This window comes from Leptosomus discolor, chromosome Z (assembly GCF_034619465.1).
Source record: "Leptosomus discolor isolate bLepDis1 chromosome Z, bLepDis1.hap2, whole genome shotgun sequence".
NCBI classification, from domain to species: domain Eukaryota; kingdom Metazoa; phylum Chordata; class Aves; order Leptosomiformes; family Leptosomidae; genus Leptosomus; species Leptosomus discolor.
This window is the reverse complement of record NC_141419.1, coordinates 76847704-76872924: the sequence shown is the minus strand read 5'-3', so window position 1 is coordinate 76872924 and position 25221 is coordinate 76847704. Positions and strand designations below refer to the sequence as shown.

The 25221-nt window shown below is 36.3% G+C and overlaps 1 protein-coding gene across 1 annotated transcript in view; it reads right to left on the bottom strand.

Annotated features, from left to right (window-relative positions):
• Positions 1-9666: 9666 nt before the first annotated feature.
• The window catches only part of FGF10 (fibroblast growth factor 10), a 63124-nt gene continuing 47569 nt past the window's right edge, over positions 9667-25221 (bottom strand). The window contains exons 2-3 of the mRNA XM_086479957.1: positions 13143-13246; positions 9667-9864 (exon numbers count right to left, since the gene is read on the bottom strand). Of these exons, the coding sequence (XP_086336083.1) occupies positions 9667-9864; positions 13143-13246 (302 nt within the window). The remainder of the gene's footprint in view (positions 9865-13142; positions 13247-25221) is intronic.

Below are 25221 nucleotides of genomic sequence, written 5' to 3'. Positions count from 1 at the left end.
ACCTCCCTGTCCTCCATGTGCCTTAGCAGAGCTTCTAAGAGGATCTGTTCCATGATCTTCCCAGACACAGAGGGGAGGCTGACAGGTCAGTAGTTCCCAGCGGCCTCCTGCTTCTCTGAAATACATGTATCATTTTCTTCCAAAGCACAGCTGTATTTGCATGATTACTATGTTTTTCTCAGTAAATTTGATTTCTAAATTAAAATAATGAACTCCTGATTAGAGACTATATTTCAAACAGGTAAATATCAAGTTACTTCTAATGCCTTCCTGAACATATTGAGTGAGAAAGATTTGCTCTGAGAAGATCTGAAAACACCTGCCTTAATGACTTTGAGGTACAAGGATTTGTCACACACATTTGTAAGAGCTGTGAACTTTAGAGATGGGTATTAACTTGGAAGGGTGCTAATTAACCTAACTTCCTATGAGGTTACAGAAGTAACAGCAGGGGATAACATTGGTGCTCCTGTGGGGTGAAAAAAAATGAGAATAACATAATGAGTTTGGCAGGAAATTGTCAGTCGTAGAAGTCTGTGTGCATGTTTCTGGTGTTTATGACTACTGGGTATAAATATTGTTATGTATTATATACGTTAACATAGAATTAATTTAAGAAAATGGAGTTTAGGATGTGTAGCATACTGTATATTTTACAATATATCCGTATCTCGTTAGTGCTACAATTAACTGGAAGAATACTTTTACACTCTTCTCCCTGTATTTTAGTTATGCTGAGTCCTTGCCACTCTTGCATAGTCTAAGCAGTAACAGAATAGTCATGAACTTTATATATTTTCCCTCTTCCCTAGAACAGGCCTTCTTTTCCAGGCTTGTATAAAATGGTGATACAGAGTGTGAGACAAAATTGTGAGTGCCTGAGCAGTCCCCAGTATAAATAGAGGGCCCAATACACGAAGGGTTAGTCTGTCATCTGATCAACTACCACACTTGCTTCAAAAATGACCAAAAGAAAATAAACGTAAAATGAGCACTACAAATTATTAAGCTGCCATCAGGTCAAAAACTTGCATTAAATAGAATACATTGATTTACCCATTAACTTATAGTGCTGTTAGTGACAGCTGAAATAAGTAAATGTGCTTGGATAGCATCTGTAAGTCAAGCAATATTGGGTCATAGCACCTTTTGAGTAGTGGATTAATGGAGAGGTTTATTGACTATGGCATTATTCTTGCAAGAACCACTGAAAAATATGCCAATTATCTATGAAAATTACCTTATTTTTTTGTGCAAGTTACAATGTCAAAAGGAGGTGGATACTGATCTTTGCATATTGTAACTGTCCAGGTCAGTCTCGTTTCCTGCAGTCAGTGTGCAACAGAAGCTTGAGTCAGACCCAGATTGCATCTCTCTGTATAATGGTTAGTATAAAGAGGACCAAATACCATCTTGCTGATGTTTCCCAGAAGAGTTTGCGGTCTTCTGAAAAATCTTACGTTTGAGCAGCTTTTAGTCACTGATTTCTTCCAATTAGAAAGATTTTAGCTAGTTAGGTTTCTTTCCTGTTCAGCATTGCAACACACTTGTGTAAAGTAATTGAGGTGGGGGGCAGAGTGCAACTGGATGGCTCTGGGTATTTTTTTATGGGATCTCTACATGTTACTGGGCTTGAGTTAGAGCCTGTTAGCAATAATTGAAAGTTAGAACTGCAGCTGACTTCCTAGTGTTTTATATAGATTCCATTGATGGTTTATAGAATCATAGAAAATATTGTTATAAGGGTCCTTGGAAGAGAGCTAGTTCACCTTCCTGTCTGCGGCAGAGTCAACAAAGTAAACCAATCCTGATAGCTCTTACATGCTTAAAACTCAGAAAGGAAGCTGTACAATTCTCCTAATCAATTAACTTCGGAGGTCTTACTGTTAAGGTTTTTCCAAATATTTAAACTTAAATTGCCCTTACTTCAGTTTGATAGTTTTGCTCTTAAACTATCTGTGGAGAAAACAGGGATATTTTATTTATCAATATAACAGAATAGCCCAAGTGGACACATATGTATCAAAATTCAACACAATCAGTTTTTCAAACTTCAAAATTAGTTCTTCAAACATATTTGAAGAACTAATCTAATTGTTCCAGAAATAGAGAAGTTTCCTCAATAGTACTGATCCTATCTCAGAGTCAGACGAGACTAGATATACAGGGTGATATGGAAATGCTGTCATATGATGGTCACAAGCATTGTGGCTTTTGAGAATTGCTCACTCTCTAGGATTATCAATTCAGGATAATTTTGCAGAGTTTGTTACTGTATACCTCTTTCATTGCAGTTTGATTTAATAATCTACTATAAAAATTTTGGGCACAAATGTTTATTTCTTATGTAGTGCCACAGTACCTTCATTTCCTTGGACACGGGTATTGAATGTAGAGTAGAAGATAAGGGTCTGGCTTTCTGTGATATGTTGTATGTACTGTGTCTATGTTTCACAAATGACTTAGGTTCATGCAGCCAATCTGAACGGAGTTGGGCATGCCCAGCTGCTGCAGTACTGCTTAAGTGTTGATCTGCAAAAGAGCAGTGGCTAGGCAGGCATTTTTTGGAAGTCTAGAAGCCAAAATGGAATTATTGACATGCCAAATAAAGTATGAGAGCAGCTGTATTGTGTTAGACTAAAAACTATCCTCTAAAATGTTCTGCCTTTAACAGTGAGCATAAAAGTGTGATGAGGGGTATGAGCAGAATAATGGAGCAATTTTTATAGTATTTCCTTAAAGTACACTTCCACAGTCCAGCACTAAGAAGCTCAAGCACTTCTTGGGCCAAAACCTGGTGTCTTGTATTAATAGTCCTCAATGTACGAACTGGGACAACTGTCTGAAGCTCACTGAAGTCCATTACTGCAAAATAAATGATATGTTGGGGGGAAAATCTAATATACGTAAAGCTTAATCGAAAGCAGAATACCTGTCATATAAGTGCTGAGTAGTCTGCTCTTATACCCGGTCCTGTGTGTCCCAGGCAGTTCCAGCAATGATTGCGTTTGCAAGGTGACATCTAACCAAGTTTTCACTTCATTTTTTTCACAAGTGTATTTTCATCCTTAGTACTTGGTGTACATAAGATGTGGTGTTAGAAACCTCATGCTGTACTGCATTTCAAGTGCAATGAGGAAAAACCGTCTTTGTGTCAGAACTCAGACAAGAAGTCCAGGGAGAAGGGGGAGAAACAGGCCACTTACTTAAACTCAGCCTCTGACACTTTCTGACTGTGAATAGCATTTGCCTCACATGCTACATCTGTACGCGTAATCAGAGTCAAGTTGTTGTGACTTTAATGTGGAGAATTGTTAAGTGACTAGAGCAGTTGGGAGCAAGGGGCCTACCATTGCTTCTGGATAACTGACTTCCTCAATCTGGAGGCCCAGACATTCATTTACAACTCGATGGTGGCTTTCAGTATGAATATAGGCTGAACCTTGCTGCAGGATTTGTACTGAAGTACTTTAACTGTCCTGACACTGTACCTTCCCACTGCACCTCCCAACTACCATAGAAATGTAATAATTACAGCTGTCAGCAAGACTTTTCTCTCACACTATCTTGTTCACCTCAGAGCATTTAAGAAGCAATCAGTTAAACGAATGAATGAATTAAATCTTACCCGTCTCTGTCAGGCAAAGGATACAGTACTCATTTAATAGAATAAGGAGAGCCATATCTGTTCTTCCAAAGCTGGAACCTTTTAGCTTATTCTACACCTAAGTGAGCATAAACTGTATGTTGTATCAGTCGCATTCAGTAAGTCAAACTGGCTGACCATAAGGAAGAGAAAGAGGCTGGCCCTTCTTTTACAAGATTGCTGATACCTCTATTCTGTTTCATCACTGAAATTAAGATCTAGTCCATAACCAGCATAGGTCATGTATTGGCTACAAATTAAGAAAAGCAATGGAAACTGTAAACAGCAATAATAATATCATATCCATTCCATCTGTTTCCCTTTCCTTGAGTGAACCATGGAAAGAGAAAGGAGAAAAATTTTTGTGTGAAACGTATCTTGTGCATGGTGGTTGTTATAATAGCCAAGCTATCCTCTCAATGCATATTTAACTTTAGAACCTAACTTGCATATTTACTAGTAAGCATATGGCTAGTTCTACATGGAACCAGAAATCATAGTCTTATGTTTGTGGCATTAATGACAGTGTACTGCAGACATCAGTTGTGAAAGCTCCCTTGGTGAATCACTTATGAATCTTACTGTTGGGGGCATCACTACATGTAAAAGAAGGAAGAAATCATAGGAAATTACCATAACTGGACAAGAAATACAGTGCACATAGTTAGCAGTACAAGAGTAAACTGAAAAAACACTGTTTTTCAAAAACACTAAATGAAGAATTTGTTTTTTGAGCTCACATTTTCAGTGCAAATTTTAAAATTTAAAATGCCTCCCTCACATGAATACTTATATTGTGATTTTTTTTATTTACACCCAATACCCTAATTTTTAATTGTGATTTCTTAGAAATATTGCCTGAAATGTTCCAGCCTATTGACCCTAGCATCTAGAAGGTGTTTATTGAGGTGTTTTTTTTCCAAGATTCTGCTCTTCTTGGACTAGTCTTTCTACAGTTGAGTATAAATAAAACAGTTTTTTCAAGTAGTTAGTATACTAGAATTAAGTTGATACTAGAAGAACTAGCTAAAAACTTTTTGATTGTCCTTAATTGATTATTTCAGTACAATTTGTAAAGAACATTAAATTGCATGTACAGGTTCCTGATAAAGCAATTCCTTTTCTGAATGCTGTCTCAAATTGTTAAAAAAAAAAAAAAAAAAAAAAAAAAGATAAAAGAGAAAGCTAAATTGCTCATACAATTTTGTGATGTACGTTTTGGAAACATGGGAAATGAGACTTCAAGAGCTTTTCTAATGCAAACAAGTATACGTATTAGCTGGGTAGCATGAAAACAATGGAGCGGACAGATCAATTTTTCATCTGACTCAGACACACCTCATTGAATATGGCAAGTTCCTGCATTTACAACATTGAATGTAATCTGCTTTTTCAGCTAGAAAAAAAGTGCAGATTTGGGTGTAGACCAGTGTTTGGCCTTTTCCCAGACTTCTCTGAAGACTGTCAGCAAACGAAAGGGTCAAAATTACATTAAGGAATTAGTAACAGTTTCATAGTCAAAAAATCATATAATGTAATTTAAACCAAGCCACAGGATAGTTTGGATATGTTGAAACAGTACATCTGGAGCTTGGATGAATGGCTATACCAAAGGTACCCACACTTTACATTTCAGTATAACCTGTAATAATTTGATTCTTCATTTACTACACTATCACAAAGTCCAAGATTTGTTGTAAATATAGACTCTGGTTTTTTCCACAGTGGTACATTATCTATGCACTATCAGTGCACTCAACGCTTTGCACAGAACTTTTGGGGTACTTTCTGTGGTTTGTTTTTGTTTTTTTTTTTTTTTCCCAGATATTGTGATTCTCACAGCCTCATGTCAGGACAATGGTCTTATAGGACAAGTATTTGTGATGCGACCACCAGCATATCCATTGCATGAGTCAGTATTCTGTATTAATGAAATAATGCACGGTGGCATCACTAACGGTCCTGGTGAGGAATTTCAGGAGTGCAAATTCTCCTCATTTATACTGCAGTAACTTAGAGATCAGTGCTCCCATATTAGTTACTTGAGGCTTAGTCATGGTTCCTTTATTTTGCCTTTCACAGGAGCGTATTTCTTTACATTGTTGGGGTGAGCAAAGGACATACTACACTTTTTTTTTTTCTGGGATTAGCGAGTGAAACGACACCAATCCGTTATCTGAGATTCACTGTGCTTCACTAGAAAATACCAAAACTTATTCCAAGAAAGTTTCCATATAGTTAAACATGAGGTCAAATATTTGAGCAGGTAAGCATAACTATAAATCATAACCTGATAGGTCCAAAGCCAAGTAGTTTTCATATTCTGTTTCTTGCTTATAATGTGATGGGAAACAATTTTTTTTTCCATGTGTCTGTTACTTGCAGTTGCACTGAAATTGTTTCAGTCAATGAGCTTTCTTCTGAAAAATATCATCAGTAGTCACACATTAATTAGCTGCAGCAGAAAATGTGTGTTGTGCTGTACTTTTCTTTCTTCAACTTAACAGGAAATTAGGAGGATGAATTCTGCCCCACAATCTAGCTTAATAGAGTAAAATAACAATACTTGATACTTCAAAAAAGGTGCTGTCTTCATGCATTAGTTTCATGATCACTGCTTGAAGCAGTTATGACTGTGTGAACAGAGACAATCAGTTTCAGCAGGGGCATGAATTACAAAGTTGTGCTCATACACTGGTATTTTTGTATTACTGAAGCTTACTAACCTTTAGCAAACTTTATAACCTGAAATGTCTTGAATGAAGTCATATAAAATGTAACTATTTTTCCCTACCTAAAGCTTACTTTAAAAATGTGAGTACATGTTCTTCTTCCTAAATCCCTTCATTTTTCATCAAGTGTGCTTGCTATAAATTCATTCTTTGTCCACTGTATAAACTAGGGGGATTCGAATACTTACAGGCAGAATCTAAAGCATTTGGTTGTTATTAGTGTGGAGATAGTTGGCTCACACATGCAAAAAATTAAAAGAAATTTAGAAATGTTCGAATGATATTTGTTTTGTTTTGGGGCTATACAGCACCAAACCACATCCTGTAGTACAACGGATCTTTTCCCTTATTTTCATTGCGCAGTATCACTTCAGGTTAATAAAACAAACAAGGACAATACTCTTATTCTCTATTCCCCATGTTTTATTAGTTTTATTTAAATATAACATGCTATACATTGTTGCTCAGTGATTTTTTTTTTGTTTCCCTTTTCTTTTTTAAATCCCCATATTCCTTTTGCACAGGAGTCTGTTACACTGAGAGTGACAGAAAACAGAGGTTATGGTTGAGATCTGTGATACTCGAGATAGAGTGTCTGCAGTCTGTTCCCACTGCAGTGGGTATTACAGTATTATCAAACACACATGAATCATTGACTCCTTCAAGGTTTTATTTTGGTTAATTTTCAGAAACCGTGGTTCATATCACAAATGGCTCCTGCCTCACGTTAGAAAACTGAGATTTCCCGATTTTGGCCTCTGAGCAGCACGGTGTTTTGAGTACTATGATAATATTTATGCATAATCCCTCCCCTGACCAAGTCATCTAGGTAATTCTGTCAAAAGAGAATTTCATTTGTACCCAAAACGTTCTTTAAGTGGTCATCCAATACTGTATTCATCCACATTGAATGTTCGCTGCGGGTGGTCCATTAAGTCTTGTCAGTTTTAACTACCAATTACAAATTTAAACAACAGAAACTTGCTTTTATCATGGTAGTTAAGTTTTGCTGTGACCTGCAATTACATTTAAAATCTAAAATATTTATTTCCCTTTCTAGAAAAATCTCACTTGTGAAGAAAGCTGAAGACAAAGTACCATGAAATACAATGTCCGATATCAGCTGAAATGTTGTCTCTCAATGAATTCCTGGTTTTAAAACAGTTGACTCCCTTTAAGGACAGAAAATACAATCTCACCTTTTTGTATTTTATGGGAAAGCTATTATTTTTTGTTTCTTTTTTTTTTTTTTTTTTTAAAAACACAGCTAATATTTAAATAACAGATTAAGATTGAAGTGCTGGTTAAACATTGACTTAAATAAGTTATAGGAGATTCCAACACCACCAGCCTTTATAGAGGTTAAACATTGTCAAAAAGACACATTAAGCAAGGCTCCCCTTTGTACCAAAATACAGTTTGCAAACAATAAAAATAAAACCAACTTTTTCACAACAAGAAATATTGAAGATAAAACTGCAGCATCAATATAATCTCATAGTTATCACTTAAAGTATTTAGAACAAAATAATATTATACTACTTTTCTTTCTTACTAAAGACACTGCAAAGGCTTATTTATTTATTTAGTGGAATACAATGTGAAGACAGTGGTACAAATTGTTTGACGTACTGTTTTCTATTTATCTGCTCTAACAAAATGAATCTCAATATGGTTACACTGGTGAGCTATCCAGAGCTCTCTAAAATTACAGAGTAGAGTAAAACATAAAACAAACCTTATGTACCTTTAATTGAACAGACTTCATATTACGCTTAACTTTATTATACTGCAGTTGCTCAAGTTAAGCCATGGGACTAGTAACACTTCATAAAAATGTGCTGAATATTATGTATTTTGAGCCTTCAGTTACTATGATGGGTATGAAAGGCATGCTAAAGCTGGACATCAGCACAGCTTTTTAGTTGGCTCTCATATATAAGATAAATGTGAGTAATAATCTCTGATAAATGCATGAGCATGATTTTGGATCTCTTGTCCCTCAATCCTTACTTAGGAATTGCTCCCACTTATGCCTGTAATTCTACAAGCTGGTAACAAGGACAAATGTGCTGAATGGGCGTATTAACTGAATGAGTGCAGGACTCTGTTGCCTTCTTACTTACCTTTCAGAGGCCAAATTTTACACTTGGGAGTTACCCACTGTTTAATTTTAACATTTGCAATCTCGGTGACTTTAACAGGGCTGCCCACATCTAGGTTCCAGCCCAACGCTTGCTGCAAAATATCGCACTGATTGCAATGCATTACATCTAAGTTCCAAATTCAAATCAAAGGCAGATGAATACACACAGAGATGTACTGACACCCAAGTACAGATGTGGCCCCTTCTCTCAATTTCAAAATAGCAGAAAGACCCTTTGAACAAAGTATGTCTTGAAGTTTGTTCTTGAGTGCTGGTAAGTAAAGAATTTTCTCCAACATAAAGACACTCAATACCACAAATTCAAGCACTGCTTGTTTGGTCTTTTTGCTTAAGTGCAAGACAGTTTAGGAAAAAAAATGGATTATACACATTAAATCCTGCCTTTAAAGCCTTGTCTAATACCTATTCTCAAATTACTTCTGAGGTTTTGACATTTTAACCTATGAGCCTCTGTGTGAAGTACTGAGAAAAAGGGAAAATAACAAAGAAGCAAATGAGAAAACGTTTCAAATCAAAAAGATATTTAACATCCTATTAAATAAATAACTTAGAGAGAAATAAAAAGAAAGGAATTTAGAACATACAAGCAAACCATACTATTCGTTTTGTTAGAACAGTTTTACACTACTTTGCTTATATTCCTTAATCCTATCCATTCTTCCACAGGGCTTCTCCAGAAATGTCATTATTTGTGCATATGATCCAAGTGCTTCCAGTAAATGCTTGCATGTCTAACTGTTCATTGGATCATTAGGCTTGAATGAGCAATTAAGGTCTTTGATATGAGTTAGTATTCCATAAATAATATTCCCCATGAACTCAACAGATTGTCTTATGTCCCTTAAGTTCTGCTGCAGAGACAAAAAAAAATTGTTCACACTGGCAATAACTTCCATCCCCTTAGATTCAGCTTGTATCTTGATTATAAGATATGACACTGAACTAAATAAAAGTATTGTATATGCCAGTAATGAGAACAAAACCTTCAAAGGCTTCCCCTGCTCTTTTCAAACAAGCAGATATCTGCACTATTTCTCTTGAAGAGTAAACGCAAAGGATTATCAAATATTCTTGACATAAGAGCCTTTGATTCAACTGCATCAATAAAATAGTTCCTTCATCTATGACATTACTACCATTGGAAGAAAATGAGCTGAAGTGTTTTTCCTTCTTGTTTTCTGTCCTCTCTTTGTGGCTCCCCTTCCATTCAGGGCCACAAACATTTGCCTTCCATTGTGCTTCCAATTTAAGGATGCATATGTGTTATACCCATTTTCTTCTATTCTTTCCTTCAGTTTGCAATCACTGTTAAACTCCTTCTGTTGAAAGAAGAAAAAAACACACAAATTCAAAATAAACATAATCATTCAGAGTTGCAGCTGAAAGGTAAATCGTTTCTAAAAATGTTTTGGAAGATTTCAGTGTTCTGTATGTACCACCCTTTCAGGATTCTACAGTGTATTTAAAGAAAAGTTTCACTGTGTCCACAGGCATCATGTTAAACGCACTTTTACACAGATATTCTTCTCTATAATGAGGCCAAGAATGCTTTGTTTTCCAAGAAAAGTAGTTCCTACATATAAAATCCCCCCAGTTTTATCAAGTTACTTATACTCCATTTAGAAGGCTTTTGAAAGTGGGGTGTTTACAACATACTTAAATTACAGTCAAAAATTAGCATTTTGTTGTTTCTGTATTTCAGAAAACAAGATGTTATTTCACAGCTCAGGCAGAAGCATGTCAGAATCTCAGAGTATCATATACTAACTACATGTGGTATTTTTAACGTGTCTATGAACAAAACAAGAAATATGAATAATAAACAATTTTCATGATACAGATAAGAATTTCAGGGATGTTTTATCTTTTATTGCGGCAAAAATCCTTAGATATTCAGCTAATAAAGACAAAGAACACATCCACATTAATAAAAAAAGGACATAATATTAAAAAATATATTTTCCATTCCTATTAATTTAAATCATGTATTTTAAAGTAGTTAATGCTCAGTACTTCGATACAGTAAGAATTTTTGGGTCTACAACTGATGTTCTACTTAGTTGCTGCTAAGACCACAGAACACATGGTTATTGTCCCCTAACAGAATTGCACGTATTCAAATTCAATTTGGCTCTCAAAATGCTCTCCGATTTTGGGATTAGTAGTTAGTTGAACAATGACTGGTGGGGAAGACACTATCAAGAGAAGACTTTCTACAAAATGACACTTGATACTGCCTGTATTCACAAAGCTACACATAGATCATGTAATATTTATTTACTGTAATACACCACCTCTGGTGTCAAGGTATTAAGAAGGCAGATGGCCATTAATCACAGTTCTAAACGGCAGTAACTTCTCCTATTTGCCAGCAGCTTATTTTGCTAAAGAAACCAAATACTGAGCCTTCTTTTGCTCCACTTTCTAACCAAAGGCAGTCAAACAGAAAAGTATTTGATAAACATAGAAACTGTCTTATTTAACTTGTTTACCCAGATGCAGAATTATACTCAAATCCAAACTTTTATCTCTATTCTTAGATAATAAAGAGAGAACAGATGATGTTGTGATGTGGTTAAGAAGTCGTATTGGCAGACATCTGAGTGTTAGTCCAGGACTGCTTTGCTCATTTTAAACAAATTTCAGCATGACCCTGCACCAATGTCTATTGTGCACATGCTTAAGAGTGTTTTTAAAATTTTTATTGGTTCTGTTTTTCATATCTATCTGCAAGCTGCCACACTGTATTAATATGAGTATTGGGAGGACAGGAAAAATATCTGCAAGCTGCCATAGTAATACGAGTCTTGGGAGGATGGGAAAAATAACAACAGAAGCATTCTTGAATCTCTGAAGTATTACAGAATAGGTTTTGATAAGTCATTGTGTTGTGATTTTATGATGTGAATATTGAAAAATTATCTCAGCTGGAATTAAAAAAAGGCTTTCCACATTTGTATCCTCCTGTCAACACTATTTCTAATATACTACGAATTACTGAATCTTACAGCAGCAGTTTCCACCTATGATACATGAAAGCTGCTTTGGCTTCTTTTGTGTTTATGTAGGGTTGGAATGAACTCTCACCACACAGCGTGGCTAAGAACTTGGGTAGGGAAAATTACCTCAGGCTTTGGGACAGATCATCACAAATGACTAAATTAAACACTCTAAACTGAGATGTGTGAGCTGAAGATGATGACTTATGCTAACACCTTCACATATGTACAGAAGCATACCCATGATCAACAAGTGTAGCTTAACTGACAAATGGTAACTTTGTCAGCAACTCAGTATACCCTTATACCTCTCAGTGGTGCAGAACTGAGCACCGATCATCCTGTATTTCTGACCAGTGTAATTCTAGAAATTAAAATCCACATTTACAGGAGTTTCACAAACATTTCTCTGTTCTTATATTTCCTTAATGTGATTCTTTGACACTGTCCAGGAGTTTAGAAAGTCAGAAGTAACCTTTTGAACCAGGAGTGACTGGTCACTGTGCAGATGAGGGAGGAGATATAGCTTGTATGAGCTAACCCACCCTGTAGAAATGCTTCCTTAAAAAAGAGGGCTAAATGACTTCAAGTGCCTTGACTTTGATTTGAGACTGGCATTACTTTATCATTTTCAGCAGAGGTAGGAGGCTTAGCTACACTGCCCAAGGATAAACCCAGCCCCAGTACCTATGTGTGACCTGCTCTCTTTAAAGTATTTTCTGAATACTGAGCAATCTGAAGATTGGCTCATAACCATGACTTAATAATTAAGTTTACATTTATGTGGGCTCAAACGCACTGGAACTGGCAAAAAGTTGCAAAATTACAAACCAACCAGATGTAATACCAGAACAATTTGGTGTTTGTGTAAGTGTGAGGGTACACTTGAGTTTGGTTTGCTTCCTACTAAAAATATTTGCATTGTTACTGGGTTTTGTTGGGTGTTTTGTTTTGGTTGTTCCCCCCCCCCCCCCCAAAAGTACCAGTAACCCCAAACTTACACAAATACAGAGTATATATAGACAATTTTCAAATGATACCCAAATTCTTCTCAATGAAAATTTACCTATTTGCTGATACATAAGTTTATGTCTCTCTGTACTGCTCATCTTGTGTACTAATTAATACAGTCAATTTAAAGCTGGCTGCTCTAGAAACCTTCTTCTTTGAAGTCATAGTTTGATAATTTGGTGTCTGCTCTGTCAGCTCAAGTTTTCAATATTTCAGGTACACTTTATCCCGCTGCCACCCCCTTGAATTACTGCTAAATGTGACTGTACTGCAGGAAACCAGGTAAAAACAGCCTTAAAGATTACATTTTTTAGGACCCTCTCCATTGATCAATACTTAACAAGAAACCTGACTGAAGCACTAAGCATGATAAATCCCAGCAGCTGCTTTGGTACGATATGGGCTTAACAAAAAACAGGGAGTTGTTGGAGAGGGAGGCTGCTGGTTTACAAGAGGATGAAATTTTGATAAACAGCTCATTTAATCTCTAATTAGTAGCAATACACAGAGAAGTGGCGTTTTCAGTAGGCAAGAGAGGGAATTGTGCTGACTACTGCAATCCATTTGGAAGATAAAAAAATACTTACAGAGCCGTAGACTTTTCCTTTCTTGTTCATGGCTAAATAATAGTTGCTTTTAATGGACTTAACTGCCACAACTCCAATTTCTACAGATGTTATCTCCAATATGCCTAAAAAATAAAACCAGAGTCATTTAATCACTTCATTAGAGGATTTTCTCGCTATAGAAAAGACAATAAACCTGAAAAATACTAAATTATTCCTATATATATATATACTAAAAAATATTCCAAACCAACTGACCAACAAACTTAAGCAAAACTCTTTTCTAAACCATTGCAAGAATTTACACAAACATTGTTTCAATTAACGTTTCCTCTGTTAACCCTGCGTTTTAAACCCCATAAATACTGAAACAGCTCCATTCTTCTTAACATAGATTTTACAAAAATTTATCAGAAGAGACATCTGAACCACAGCATTAATTTAAATCTATAGCATATGTCAATAGAATGTTAGATTTACCCTAGTCTTCAAAACCAGTGGTAAACTACTTATTCCTTGTAGGACATTTAGATAAACTAAATCTCTTGGCTGCACTGAGCTGATAAATTCACTTTTGGCAAGCGTGTTGACATTTTGGGATATAGTAAGACTAACCCTAATGACTACATTATCTTTGTCTTTCAGATATCAGAAACATTTTGCTCTGTTTGTAATAAATACGATTAATTTTTTTTTTCTTTAAAACAAACTCTGGGATACTGGATGACTCAAGGGGCCAGTAATGTGAGACAGAGCTTTTCATCTCCATGTTTTCTGCCCAAGAGCATACTGACTTGGGAGTAGTAGAAGTTACTACAACTTACATAGCAACTTTAGAGATCCCTTTTCAGCTATTACTACAGTAACTGCATGGCTATGTTGTTTTGGCACCGAGTCCTAATACATGAAAAATATAGCTCCAACCAAATAACTTTTAAATGGTTTATCCAGATAGTATGTCCGGCTCCAACATTTCTCCTGATATTAAAGTAGTAGTAGTCAGAACAATAGCCCATCTAATTCAGTGGTCACTAAGAGTCTACCAATGGGGAAATTACAGGAGGGCCAAAAGTGTTGAGAAACTGTAAAGAACATCTTAGACTGAGCCAACAAATAATGTGACAAATAGATCAGCTGAAAAAACATTGATGAGTTGCCACCTGCTTAAAAAAAAAAAAAAAAAATCTGCGAATCTGCAATAATTTCCTCCTAAATATGTTCTATGCTTTTTGTCTGAGCTGGGTAGTACGGGCAAATCCGTATGATCTTTAATTTACTTGAAAATTCCTTATGGAAATCACGCACCAACTGATGCCAACAGTGTAACTTGGTATTCAGTGCTTTTTCCGGAAATGCTGATTTTCTGTCCCTGAAAACTGAATGCAGTCTGTTCAGACTGTGGAATCACGTGGACTTTAATGTGCAGAGGAGGTGAGGAGGAAGTTCTTTCACTGTAAATTTTTTTTTGAAAATAACTGCTTTACATACAATGCAAAAGCCATTCTGCATGGCCATTGAACTGATCTATGCAACTCAGTGAGGGTTGCTCTGTGACTAGAAGTAGAGGCTTGGTGTTAGCTGGGCAGTGGCTGTGAACCAAGCAGTAATGGAAAAGTAATAGCTGATTTTTATTGGGAAGTAAACTGCGACATAGTTCATGCATGTGAAGAAGCAAGAGAACATCAAACTAGGCAATTTAACATGAAAGACCTCCTCATCAAGAAAGGAGAGGTGGCCTTTCCTGGATCAAATTTTAAATATATTTGTAAAATTCTATACTTATATAAACTGCATAAGTTTTGATAAGAAGATATACATTCCACTGCAACTACCAGAGGTTTTGTGTTTAGTTAACAAGAAGCATTAGGTTGGCCATAGCTACAGGGTCTATAGTCCTCACATATGAGAAAGACTTCAGGGAGAATTACAAGATAAACCACACCAGGTACAGGACCTAGTAAAGCCCTTCAGAAAATGGACCCTATTAAAGAAGATATAGTATTTTTAAAAAAAGTTTCTTGTCCAAACCTATAAAGAGGTGAAAGTGCAGGATTATTTTGATTAAATATTGATATCAAAGTGCAATATAAATGTTCATAGACACAAACAATCATGTATTTTTAAAAAAACTGATAAAGCCTTCTGCTGTAAGTTTATTAGGGTAAGATTCAACTGCAGCATGAAAAATCAGCAGTGCTAAGGATGGAGTTGCACATATAAACTAAGAAAACTTCACCTATGCTGTGAAATATCCACTGAGCTTCTTACAGCCATGCAAAAACAATTCTGCACTAATCGCCTCTCAGTTTTGAAACCCAGACTTGAACAAACAGACTGAATACATAGTTACACATGGCACTGCAAGCCTGCTACCTGTGAGTGGGTAGAAACAGCAGTTCCCGAAATCAGCTCATTCCATCATCACTAGCATCCAACTCTGTAGCAGCAAAGGCCCCTCTGATATCTGGAGGTGCCTAACTACTGCCAAGCAGAAAAGATATGGCCGGTGATTTAAATGAAAACTCTAAACACAACTCCTGTTAGTTACTCACATGCAATGTTAGCACAAGGTGGTTAGGTGGAAATAAGGGGAGCTATAGCTTAGGCGAACTCTGTAATCAGGGAAGACCCAGGAAATGTGTGGGAAGAGTTAGTTAAGATCCATAGAATCATTAGGTTGGAATAGACCTCTGAGATCATCAAGTCCAACCTTTGATCTAATACCACCATGAGCTACTTTTAAGGCTAACTTTTCTACTCTTGCAAAGGAGCCATATATCATTTTCCTTGTTCTCAAGAAAAGTTGTGAGGGCTCCTTAACCAGGTCTTGACAGTCAGCTCATATATACCAGTGTCATGCCATTAATACAAGCAGATCAGTGAAACCATACCAGCCAAGGCCTAATATGCTTGTATTACTCTGCAAATGTTGCTCATTTTCACAGCAACGAAAAGCCGAAGTTGCTTTCTTAATTTTCTGCAAGAGCATTAACACAGAGCAGTGGTGCTTAGTATTTCTCTCCCATGGGATATCCCCTAAAGTATTTGTGCTTAAAATCAGAGTTAAGTAGAGTGCCTTAAGTTATGTGGACAAGCTATTAGACGGTAACAATGTGGTGCGAACACTGCTACAACGCCCACTTCTTCACACATGAGCGACATGGGTTTTTTGTACTTTCTACACCAAGAAGTGAAGAGAAGAATTTAGTTAACTGTTTCTACAGAAATTAATTGCTGTAACTTGAACTGAGGCACCAGTAAAAGTAAGCTGGGTCCATTTCTAACAACAGCAGTAACAAAAAACAAAAACAAACAAACAAACAAAAAAAAAAAGGAAAAGAAGATACTGGCATAAATTGTGCCATTATTAATTTTTATGCTGAAATGGACTGAACTGAGTTATATTTCATCATATTATCCTTGTAACAATAACACCGTATTAGACCATTTAAACTCACAATTACACTACAGCTGAAGGAGAACAGTGCTTAAATAAGAAACTTGCACTGAATTAACCCATTTTAAGTGTCTTGCACTTGAATGACGGAGATATCCTGTTCTTCAGTACAACACCTAAGTTAAACCAACAGAAGTATTCATATAATTCATGAAAATACAGTAATTTTTTTCTGCTAATGTTTGTTTGCAATCTTACACTCCATTATAACCCCATCTGAGCAGCTGAAGGAGATCATGAAGAGAAATGTTACTACATTTACATTACATCCACAGTAACTATCTTGATTATACCTAGTTACGCTATTTAACTGGAGTAAAATGTAGCTGACTTCTTCGGAACTATTATCAGTTTGGTCTTATCACCAACGATCCTGGATTTATTCTCACTTGAGTGTGTTTTATGTATTTGGAATTTGAAAAATGTATAATTTGCAATGACAATTTTGCATATTCTAACCTCTGCAGTGTTTTGGGGGGAGAAGGGGAAATTTTAATAGCTGTTTTTCTTTCAAATGAATTTAATACTCTTGATCTATTACTCATTGGGGAACAGAGACCTAATTTGGTACTTATCTACCCTGCTGCTACTGGTACACCCTTCATTGTGTACCATGTGTACATTGTGAGACTTCATTGGAGTTATGTGTAGTTACAAGCACAGAACTTGCTTTTGCGTAGATTGCAAATTATTCAGTATCATTTACAGATTTTCTCAGGAGAAAATTCTCTCATAAGTTTGATAGAAACCTACTGAAGGTAACAGGAATCTTTTAATAGGTCTCAGTGATGTAGACACAAATTTCAAAGGTCAGCATGAGAACACCAACTCATCTGACATGGATCTACAAGCAGAAGTCATAAGGACTTTTCAGAACTTTGAAATAGACTGGATTTAAAACAAATGCCTTTGATGTAAGGGTGAAACATGTATTAGATTATTCCTGAGCCATTATTAAATTCAACAAGAATGTATAAGAAAATGAAATTGAGACATATAGTATGAAGCTTAAAACTGTAGTGTTTTTACCATCTAATGAAACTGACTTCTTTGAGGGCACAGAAAATTCGTATTTTCCTGAAGGTTTATGTAGTGCAGTCATGGGCCATGATTTGACTTCTATACTACTGCAATAAAAAATATAATTTTCATGGGCTCTTACAGTTAACTCTGTAAAATTTCATGTTCTTCAAGTGCTGCAAGCTTGGAGGTAAGATCCTATGTGTAGTCATAGACACTATGGCTAAGAGGACATGAGACCACTGTGTGTACTCCACTGGCCGTAGCTAGGAAAGCTATTCTTGACAGATGATTGTTCTCAGACACCTTCAAAAAATGAGATTCTATGACCTCGCAGGTAACCTATTCTACTATCTACATTAGAAAATTTTTTTACTATCCAATTTAAATGGCCTTATTGTAATTTGAACGCATTAATTCTTGTTTAAAGCATAAACTAACGTGAAAAAGAGATTTTTTTTTTTCTTTGCAGAAACATTTTACATATTCTGGAACTATTATTACACCTACCTATCTACCTACTAACTTTTGCTCTCTAAACAAGTCCAGTCTATCAATGCTTTCCTCAAAGCTTTCAGGTTTTCTAGACCTTCGAACACTCCTGTTGCTTGTGCCCACAGCATGGCCATAGCACTCTTACTGAAGTTTCATCAGTGTTGATACATGAAGGAACATACTGTACTTCCAGCAAAGGACATACGCATACTCATACATTTATGTATACTTCCTTTTTTGCTTTTTTTTTGGTTTTTACGGTAATATGATAATACTGATTCATGTTTGCTTTGTGATCCACCACCCTCGGATACACAGAAGAAATACAAACAATCATTCCTCATTCTGTAGTTGTGAATTTGATTACTCCTAATTAAACATCATACTTTGCACATGCCCCAGTTAAATGGCCTGGTGCTGATTTTATAATTTCTCTAATTTGCTAATGTTTTTTTGAGTTCTTATTCAGTCCTCCAAAACACTTGCAACTATTCCAAGTTCATATTGCCAATTTCGTATTGCAACTTTTCTAACCATATTTTCAATTCCTTCATTCAAGTTATTAATGAATTTTTGATTAGGAGAGACCTTGAAGTGACTCATGTGAAATTTGAAGCCTCTGTTCAGATAGCAGTGAAAAATTGCTAATTCCCAAGTATGGCTTTCCATACTGTAAGACCTTCACTTAGATTTTACTTGCTGATATTGGTAAGAGAATATCATTGGACATTAGTTTCAAAAATCTTTCCCAAATATATGGTATCTACTGCTTCTCTCCTACACATGATGATTTTTACCTCACGACAGCTGAAAATTAGATTGGTTTGGTATTACTTCTCTTTGATTAATTCTTTTTCGTTGATTATTTCTTAGGTACTTATATATTTAAAAATACTTTTCCCATATTTTTTCTCAGGATATGTTGACTTGTCTCTAGGTCTTTGTTTTTTCCCTTTTTAAAAATAGCTATTACTTACTACTTCCTTAGCTATCTGGAGAGTAATTTTTGTCCTCAAGTTTTCAGAATGAACCTCTAGAGGCTTCTCAGTAGAACAAGCAAATTTTATCAGGTAAAAACCAGATAAATCATCCAAATAATTTTAATTTTTTTCTTTTTCTATTCCAACCAATGTTAGCTTCTCTTTGGAGCTCCTGCTTCTTTTCTGTGAAGACTGGAACAAAAAAGGCATTTCAACATACTTCCTTGTATGTTTCTTGCATCTGATTTTATACCATTGCTTGGGGTCTGGCATTTCCATGCCTTAAAACTTTTCACTCCAAGAAAATATGTAAAGTAAATAATTTCCATGGTACAGTGTGACTTGTAATTAGGCTTGATAATAAGCACTACAAAAAAAATTAATATTCTTGGGGGAAAAATTCTCATTAGTAGTTACTTATTTCTGGTTCCATGCTTTTTAGTAACTTGGAAAGGAAAATTAAAAAAAAAGGAAAAAAAAAAAAAGCTGTGGCCTCCATTATGGTTTCAAAACAGATAGCACACTATTATTTTACAGCCATAACTCTGTAAACTTCAACAATTACAACTAATCCCCTTTGACCACATCCACTGTAAAAGCATAGCTTTCAATACCCAAACCATTTCCAACTCATTATAATTAGAAACATTCCAAATATCAACTTGAGATGTGCCCTGTAGCTATACATGTGCTCTCTTTACAGGTCCCAAAGGCTAGAAACATATTCCCAATAGAAAGCAAATATATTTAACTTAAATAAACTGTATTTTTACAGTTTATAAAAGTGATCATTATATAAATGACAAGGCAACAGAAAGCTGACTAGCTGTCTTGCTTTGCACAGAGGGACTGTAAAAATACAAGTGAAAAATTGCACTTACATAATTCTGTACACTAATTCCAAATGTCCTGTTTTTATAAAAACGCTGGTAATACGAAGTAAAAAATTTACAAGATATCCTAGAACTTGAGTGAAATTATGTCAAGCAATTTGTTAGCAAAGACAACTTGACAGAGTATCAGATATATTATCAAGGCAGTACTGCAATCGATCCAAACACACCCTGCAGTGAGAATCACTTGATTCTGGGACTAAATTCAACTTCTTTGCAATGTAAGACAGTGGCCATTTTTCTGTAGCTGTGTCATTTCTGTAATAAGTTCTTAAAATGCACTTTAAATGCCTGAAACCCTGGTTGCAGTCCTTTTAATGTAGTCGAACAGGACCACCTTCATCTTCCTCCTCCTTTCACAGATTATCCCATATACGTGGCAATCCACAGGCAGTCCTTCCCTTCTTTGCCTTTTCTGCTGTCTGCAGAAGTACTGCATATAAAGAGTGAGTTCAGCTAGGTGGAACGTGATGATGACTGAGCTTCTGAAACTTTCCAGTTTCCCAAATGGTGACAAGAAGCTGCTGGGCCTGTGAAGGCAGCTGCTGCTTTTGGTGGGTAACCTGAGAGGAGGGAGCTTGGTAACATTCCTCTAAATTGACTTTTCAGTACTTTGGTTTATGCACCCTCCAGTGTGCTCCTCTGAAGCGGTACCTTTGACTGGCATTGGCTTGGGTCAAACAAAGTTGGTCATAAGGCATAATGTTAAAGATTTGATAGTTCAAAAAGCTGCTCTTAGTAGGTGGCTTGAAAAAGGGTGGTTTGAAGAAATGAGAAGACCGGTTGGATGTGGTTATGAAAGAGTGCTAAGGAATATGAGGCCACTGACTCTGCTTCCACTCTGTTTCACCATTTACATCTCTGCCAAGCAAGTCAAAAAATGCCCAAATAAGAAGTTACATATTTCTATCTTTTATTTGTTTTGCGTAAGAATTACTGACAACAGAAACAGGGAGATGGTGGGCTAGAAGATAAAACAAACCTAAGAAACTGAAGATGGGCTAAGCAAGACTTGCCTTTGGAAGCTTTTTCAATGAAGGAAAGCAATTCACCAAAATGTAATCTTACAGACTTCATAGTTGTCTTTGTAAGGCAGTTTAAGATAGAAATGCCAAAATCCACAATGCCACAGTTATGGACAGAATTCTCAAACAATGACCAACTCGAAACATAACATGAGCTTTGACTTAAAACTAAAACTTTATTTGAAGTTAAAATCAGTTGGGTGCTTTTTACTATTATTAAAAATTTTCTGAAACCTCCACCCTTCCTGCTCTAAATCAGAATTGAAAGTACTGAAAGACCACAAAGAAGGCTGCTAATGTGTCATATTTAGATCAACTATAGCCAAAATGTGAATGTTCCATGTGCTTTCCAGTTCAATTCCCACATCTGATGCATTTACATAAGCCTGAGATATGTATCCAAACTTCTGGAAGGCTGTGGGAACAGGACCTCTGAGCCTTCCTGCATTAGCACAGTATCAGCATAAGATGTTAAATCTCCATGGTGCATCAAGACCACATAAAAGACTAATTATTAAAGCCCTTTCTCAGTCCTGCAAAGGATTAAAGGAAACTAAACTGCTTCTCCTTTCCTTATCTACTGCTTTTATGGGTTTAATTTCAGAATAGAGCAAGTTCCACTCAACCAACAGTCCTCTAGAGACCAAGTAAATGGAAGGGTGAAGGCAGTAGGTTACATGGGAAGAGAGAACCTCATTAGAGATTCAACAGTGAGAGCTGGTTGTTAGCAAAGGAGGAGTTGAAGTTTAGCTACAAGAATGGCAGGAATCAATTTAGCTTGTATACATCTTGACATGTAACAGAAACAATTAATTCAAGAGCACAGTTAACCTACATTTTTCCCTCTTGTCAGTGAAGACAGGCAACTCCAAACACCACCACCACTCCCTCTGTTAAACATCTAAAGTTAGATGGGTTAAACTTAAGGAAAGGAAAAGCAAGAAGTGACTTGGAAGACACACTCATGCTGTCAGTTACAATGAGTTCAGATCTGCCCTCAAAGACACCTTGTCCATCACTCTCATCACTAACATGCAAGCATGTAATCAAATTTAGCCAAAGTGCTAGAATTATCTTGCAGCAGGGAAGATAAACATGTTTGCTTCCTTTGCATGGATTTAATTCAGGCTGTGGAGATGTGATGGTTACAGGTAAGCCAACTGTACCTAACTCTGTTAATTAGAGCTCATATTTCTTGAGCTCCATCCTTTGAGCCAAGACGGGAAGACGTATAGCCAGCTACATGAATGAAATGAAATATAAGGGTCTGAACATCTCAGTGTGCTTGAGCCCAACATTGCAAGATTCGATAACTTCTACAGTAGACATAGACAGTGTCAGAATTCATTATCCTCTGATTTGTTTCTGGGATGGAGGAGTTATAACTGACCACTCATGCTGCCCAAGGAATGGCAGCAATTCATATGCAAAGAGAAAAAAGAGAAATCAAATCACCCTCCACCCCTCCTAGTATATATAGTTAGGTGAAGGTTTGTAATTATCTGATGTGTTAGGTCTCCTGACAAAGATGGCTTAAGGAGTTTCAGCCCTCCCTTCCCCCAAATACTTTTTCCTGCCTCTGTGCTGAAGTTCACCAACCCTTCAAATATAACTGTTTCTGGAGCAGGACTATAAACAAAATCATTGGAATGATGTCGTTTGGAAATAACTTTCAATAGAAAACAAATCAACCTAAAACCCTAAGGACTAAACAATCCAAGTTTTTGCAGTCATTCCTAGTAGAATATGTTTTCTAGACCTCCTATTGCTCTCTCTCTGGTCTCTTTCCAACTGGCTAATTTTTCTGAAGTGAGGTGCCCAAGTTTGGACCAATGTTCTAACTAAGGCCTGATGGGTACTGAATTGAGCAGAAAGATTAGTTCATTTGTTTATAAGGAAACTTGGATCTCAATCCAAATCCTAATCGAAACTTGGCAGTCCATATATGTTTCCATTTAGTAGACAGGACCAGGCACTCAGGATAGCTGCCAAATCTTAAATTTCTAGGTCTCCATAGAAATACACAGGAGAATGGAAAGTTCATACGAGACTAGTACCGCTCAGTAAATCTTCTCAGCGGTGTGCAGAGCTGGCTATTTCAATATATGTGGAGTCCTGTTCTCTTTCACATTCATGATGAGTACGTTCACCTGCTGCATTTTACCACCTGTGTAAGTTTCAATGTGAATAATTGCAAATTGGAAGAAATTGTATAGAGTTAACGCTGTTCCATTTATTGCTCATCCCAACACACAAGGAACGGATACATAGGCAGTGGCACTGCAGAAGAAACAGTCAAAATGCATGGTGACTGCCAGAAGAAGTAGTTGTCCACCACCTGCAGTCTCAGGAAAGGCAGGTCTTCGCTGCTCAGGCAGTCATCTGCTGCTCAGTCAGGAGCTTCTAACAGATACAGTACATGTATTTGCAAATGGGGCACAAATTATAATTGCATGGAGCCAATCACTACTTAGTCACTGACAGGTATGAGCAGATGGAAGTAAGCCTAGGTGCTAAAGTGGTCAGAGTATGTACAAACACGAAAAAAGGTATCCCTGTGAGACATTGAATGGAAGCTGTGAGACTTACAGAATCAGTGTGCTGCAGATGGCCTCTGTTACTTGTCTGTCAACAATCTTTATCCAAATGACAGGTTTGTTGCCTCCTACTGAGACTGTCACATACTGTAGCTGTTCTAAGGCTGCTCAGCTGCACATCAAAATGAGACAACAGTTTATTTCAACAGTTACGTTTAATTTTGGACATAATTTGTTCTTATGATGGATCTCTATTCCCCATTGTGCAAGACCACAGGACTAGAAAAATATGGTCTCTTATTTGCTAGTCTCAAATACTTATCTTCTTGTGGAAGGTAAGAGACAGAAGGAAACTCACTGCATAACCTTACCACAAAGCTTGGCAATGTGCATTGCACTGCCTGTGGCAGGTAGGATCCTCTCCTAAATAGGCATAATGACCTAGTAATGGGGTAAAATAGAAAAATCACAAAGTTCTACAAGCTTCTCTTTAAGAGACCATGACTAAGCATAGTTTCTAGCAGTATCCTGCTACTGCTATGTTTCTCCGGGAAAAAAAAAAAAAAAAAAAAAAAAAGATGTTTGAGTTTCCCCTGCAAATCAGAAAGCTGCCAAACACACTAATCGTTGGTTCTAACGGTTTATGTCTCTCTTTGCATCACACAGGAAAAAGGAATCCATGGTATTTTAAAATATGGGATCCACATGTTTATAATGCAAGACTACCCCTGGACAGCTATAATGATCACTGGTTTTCACGTAATTATCTTTGGTGGCAGTTACTCATCAACACTTGCATCAGTTTTCTTCTATAATGCTACAAATATTCCTAATATTGCTTGGTCACAATAATCACTCTTTTTAAAGAAACTTTCTAATGACTGTGGGAACAGAATGAAGATCTGAGAAGTGTAGATTAGGGCAGCTGTATGGTAGGGGTTATTAGTATTAAGAAAATGACTGCAAACAGTATTTCAGTATATCTTGAAATTTCTAACTGTTGTTTGTCCCTTGTACCACTTTTTTCTCCAAAAATTCTTTTCTTAACTGACCTGGATATGATTAAATAAAAAGGCAGGTCTCTGACCCTAATACTTATATATACATAGTTTGGGTCAATATTGTATATGATTTAAGATGACCAGTCATAGATCATGGGTTGTTCATAACTCCATAGGTACTTTGCAAATGAACTACTGTCTAAACTTTTTCAGACGAAATATTTATTGAAAGACACAATTATGATAACAATTGTTATTGGACAGTCTCAGAGTAAATAAAGAGAAATTAATTGCAAGTTGTTAGTATATGAGAAGATGTTAAGGCCAACAGTTTAGGAGCTGAAAAGGACTCAATGACCTTTGATCACCAGTTCATTGCTTTGTCCATTTTTAGTTTTCTCTGACATAAATAATTCTGTGTGCTTAATCCATCCTAAATTACAACCAACCCAAAAAACCACCATTCAATAACTGTATTATTCTTGTTATAATGCTGTGTAATAAGCTTCTCTTTTTAATGCTAAATTGGTAGCTTCTCTTACATATTCTCTACACTTCTTTCATCATCAAAGGTATGCTGAAACACTAAAGCAACTAACAAGGTCTCTACTCTTGCATACAGACATAAACTACAGCCTGCTACAGTGCAAGCACCTGATATATGTCTTTCACAGTGCTTTTATCTTTAATAC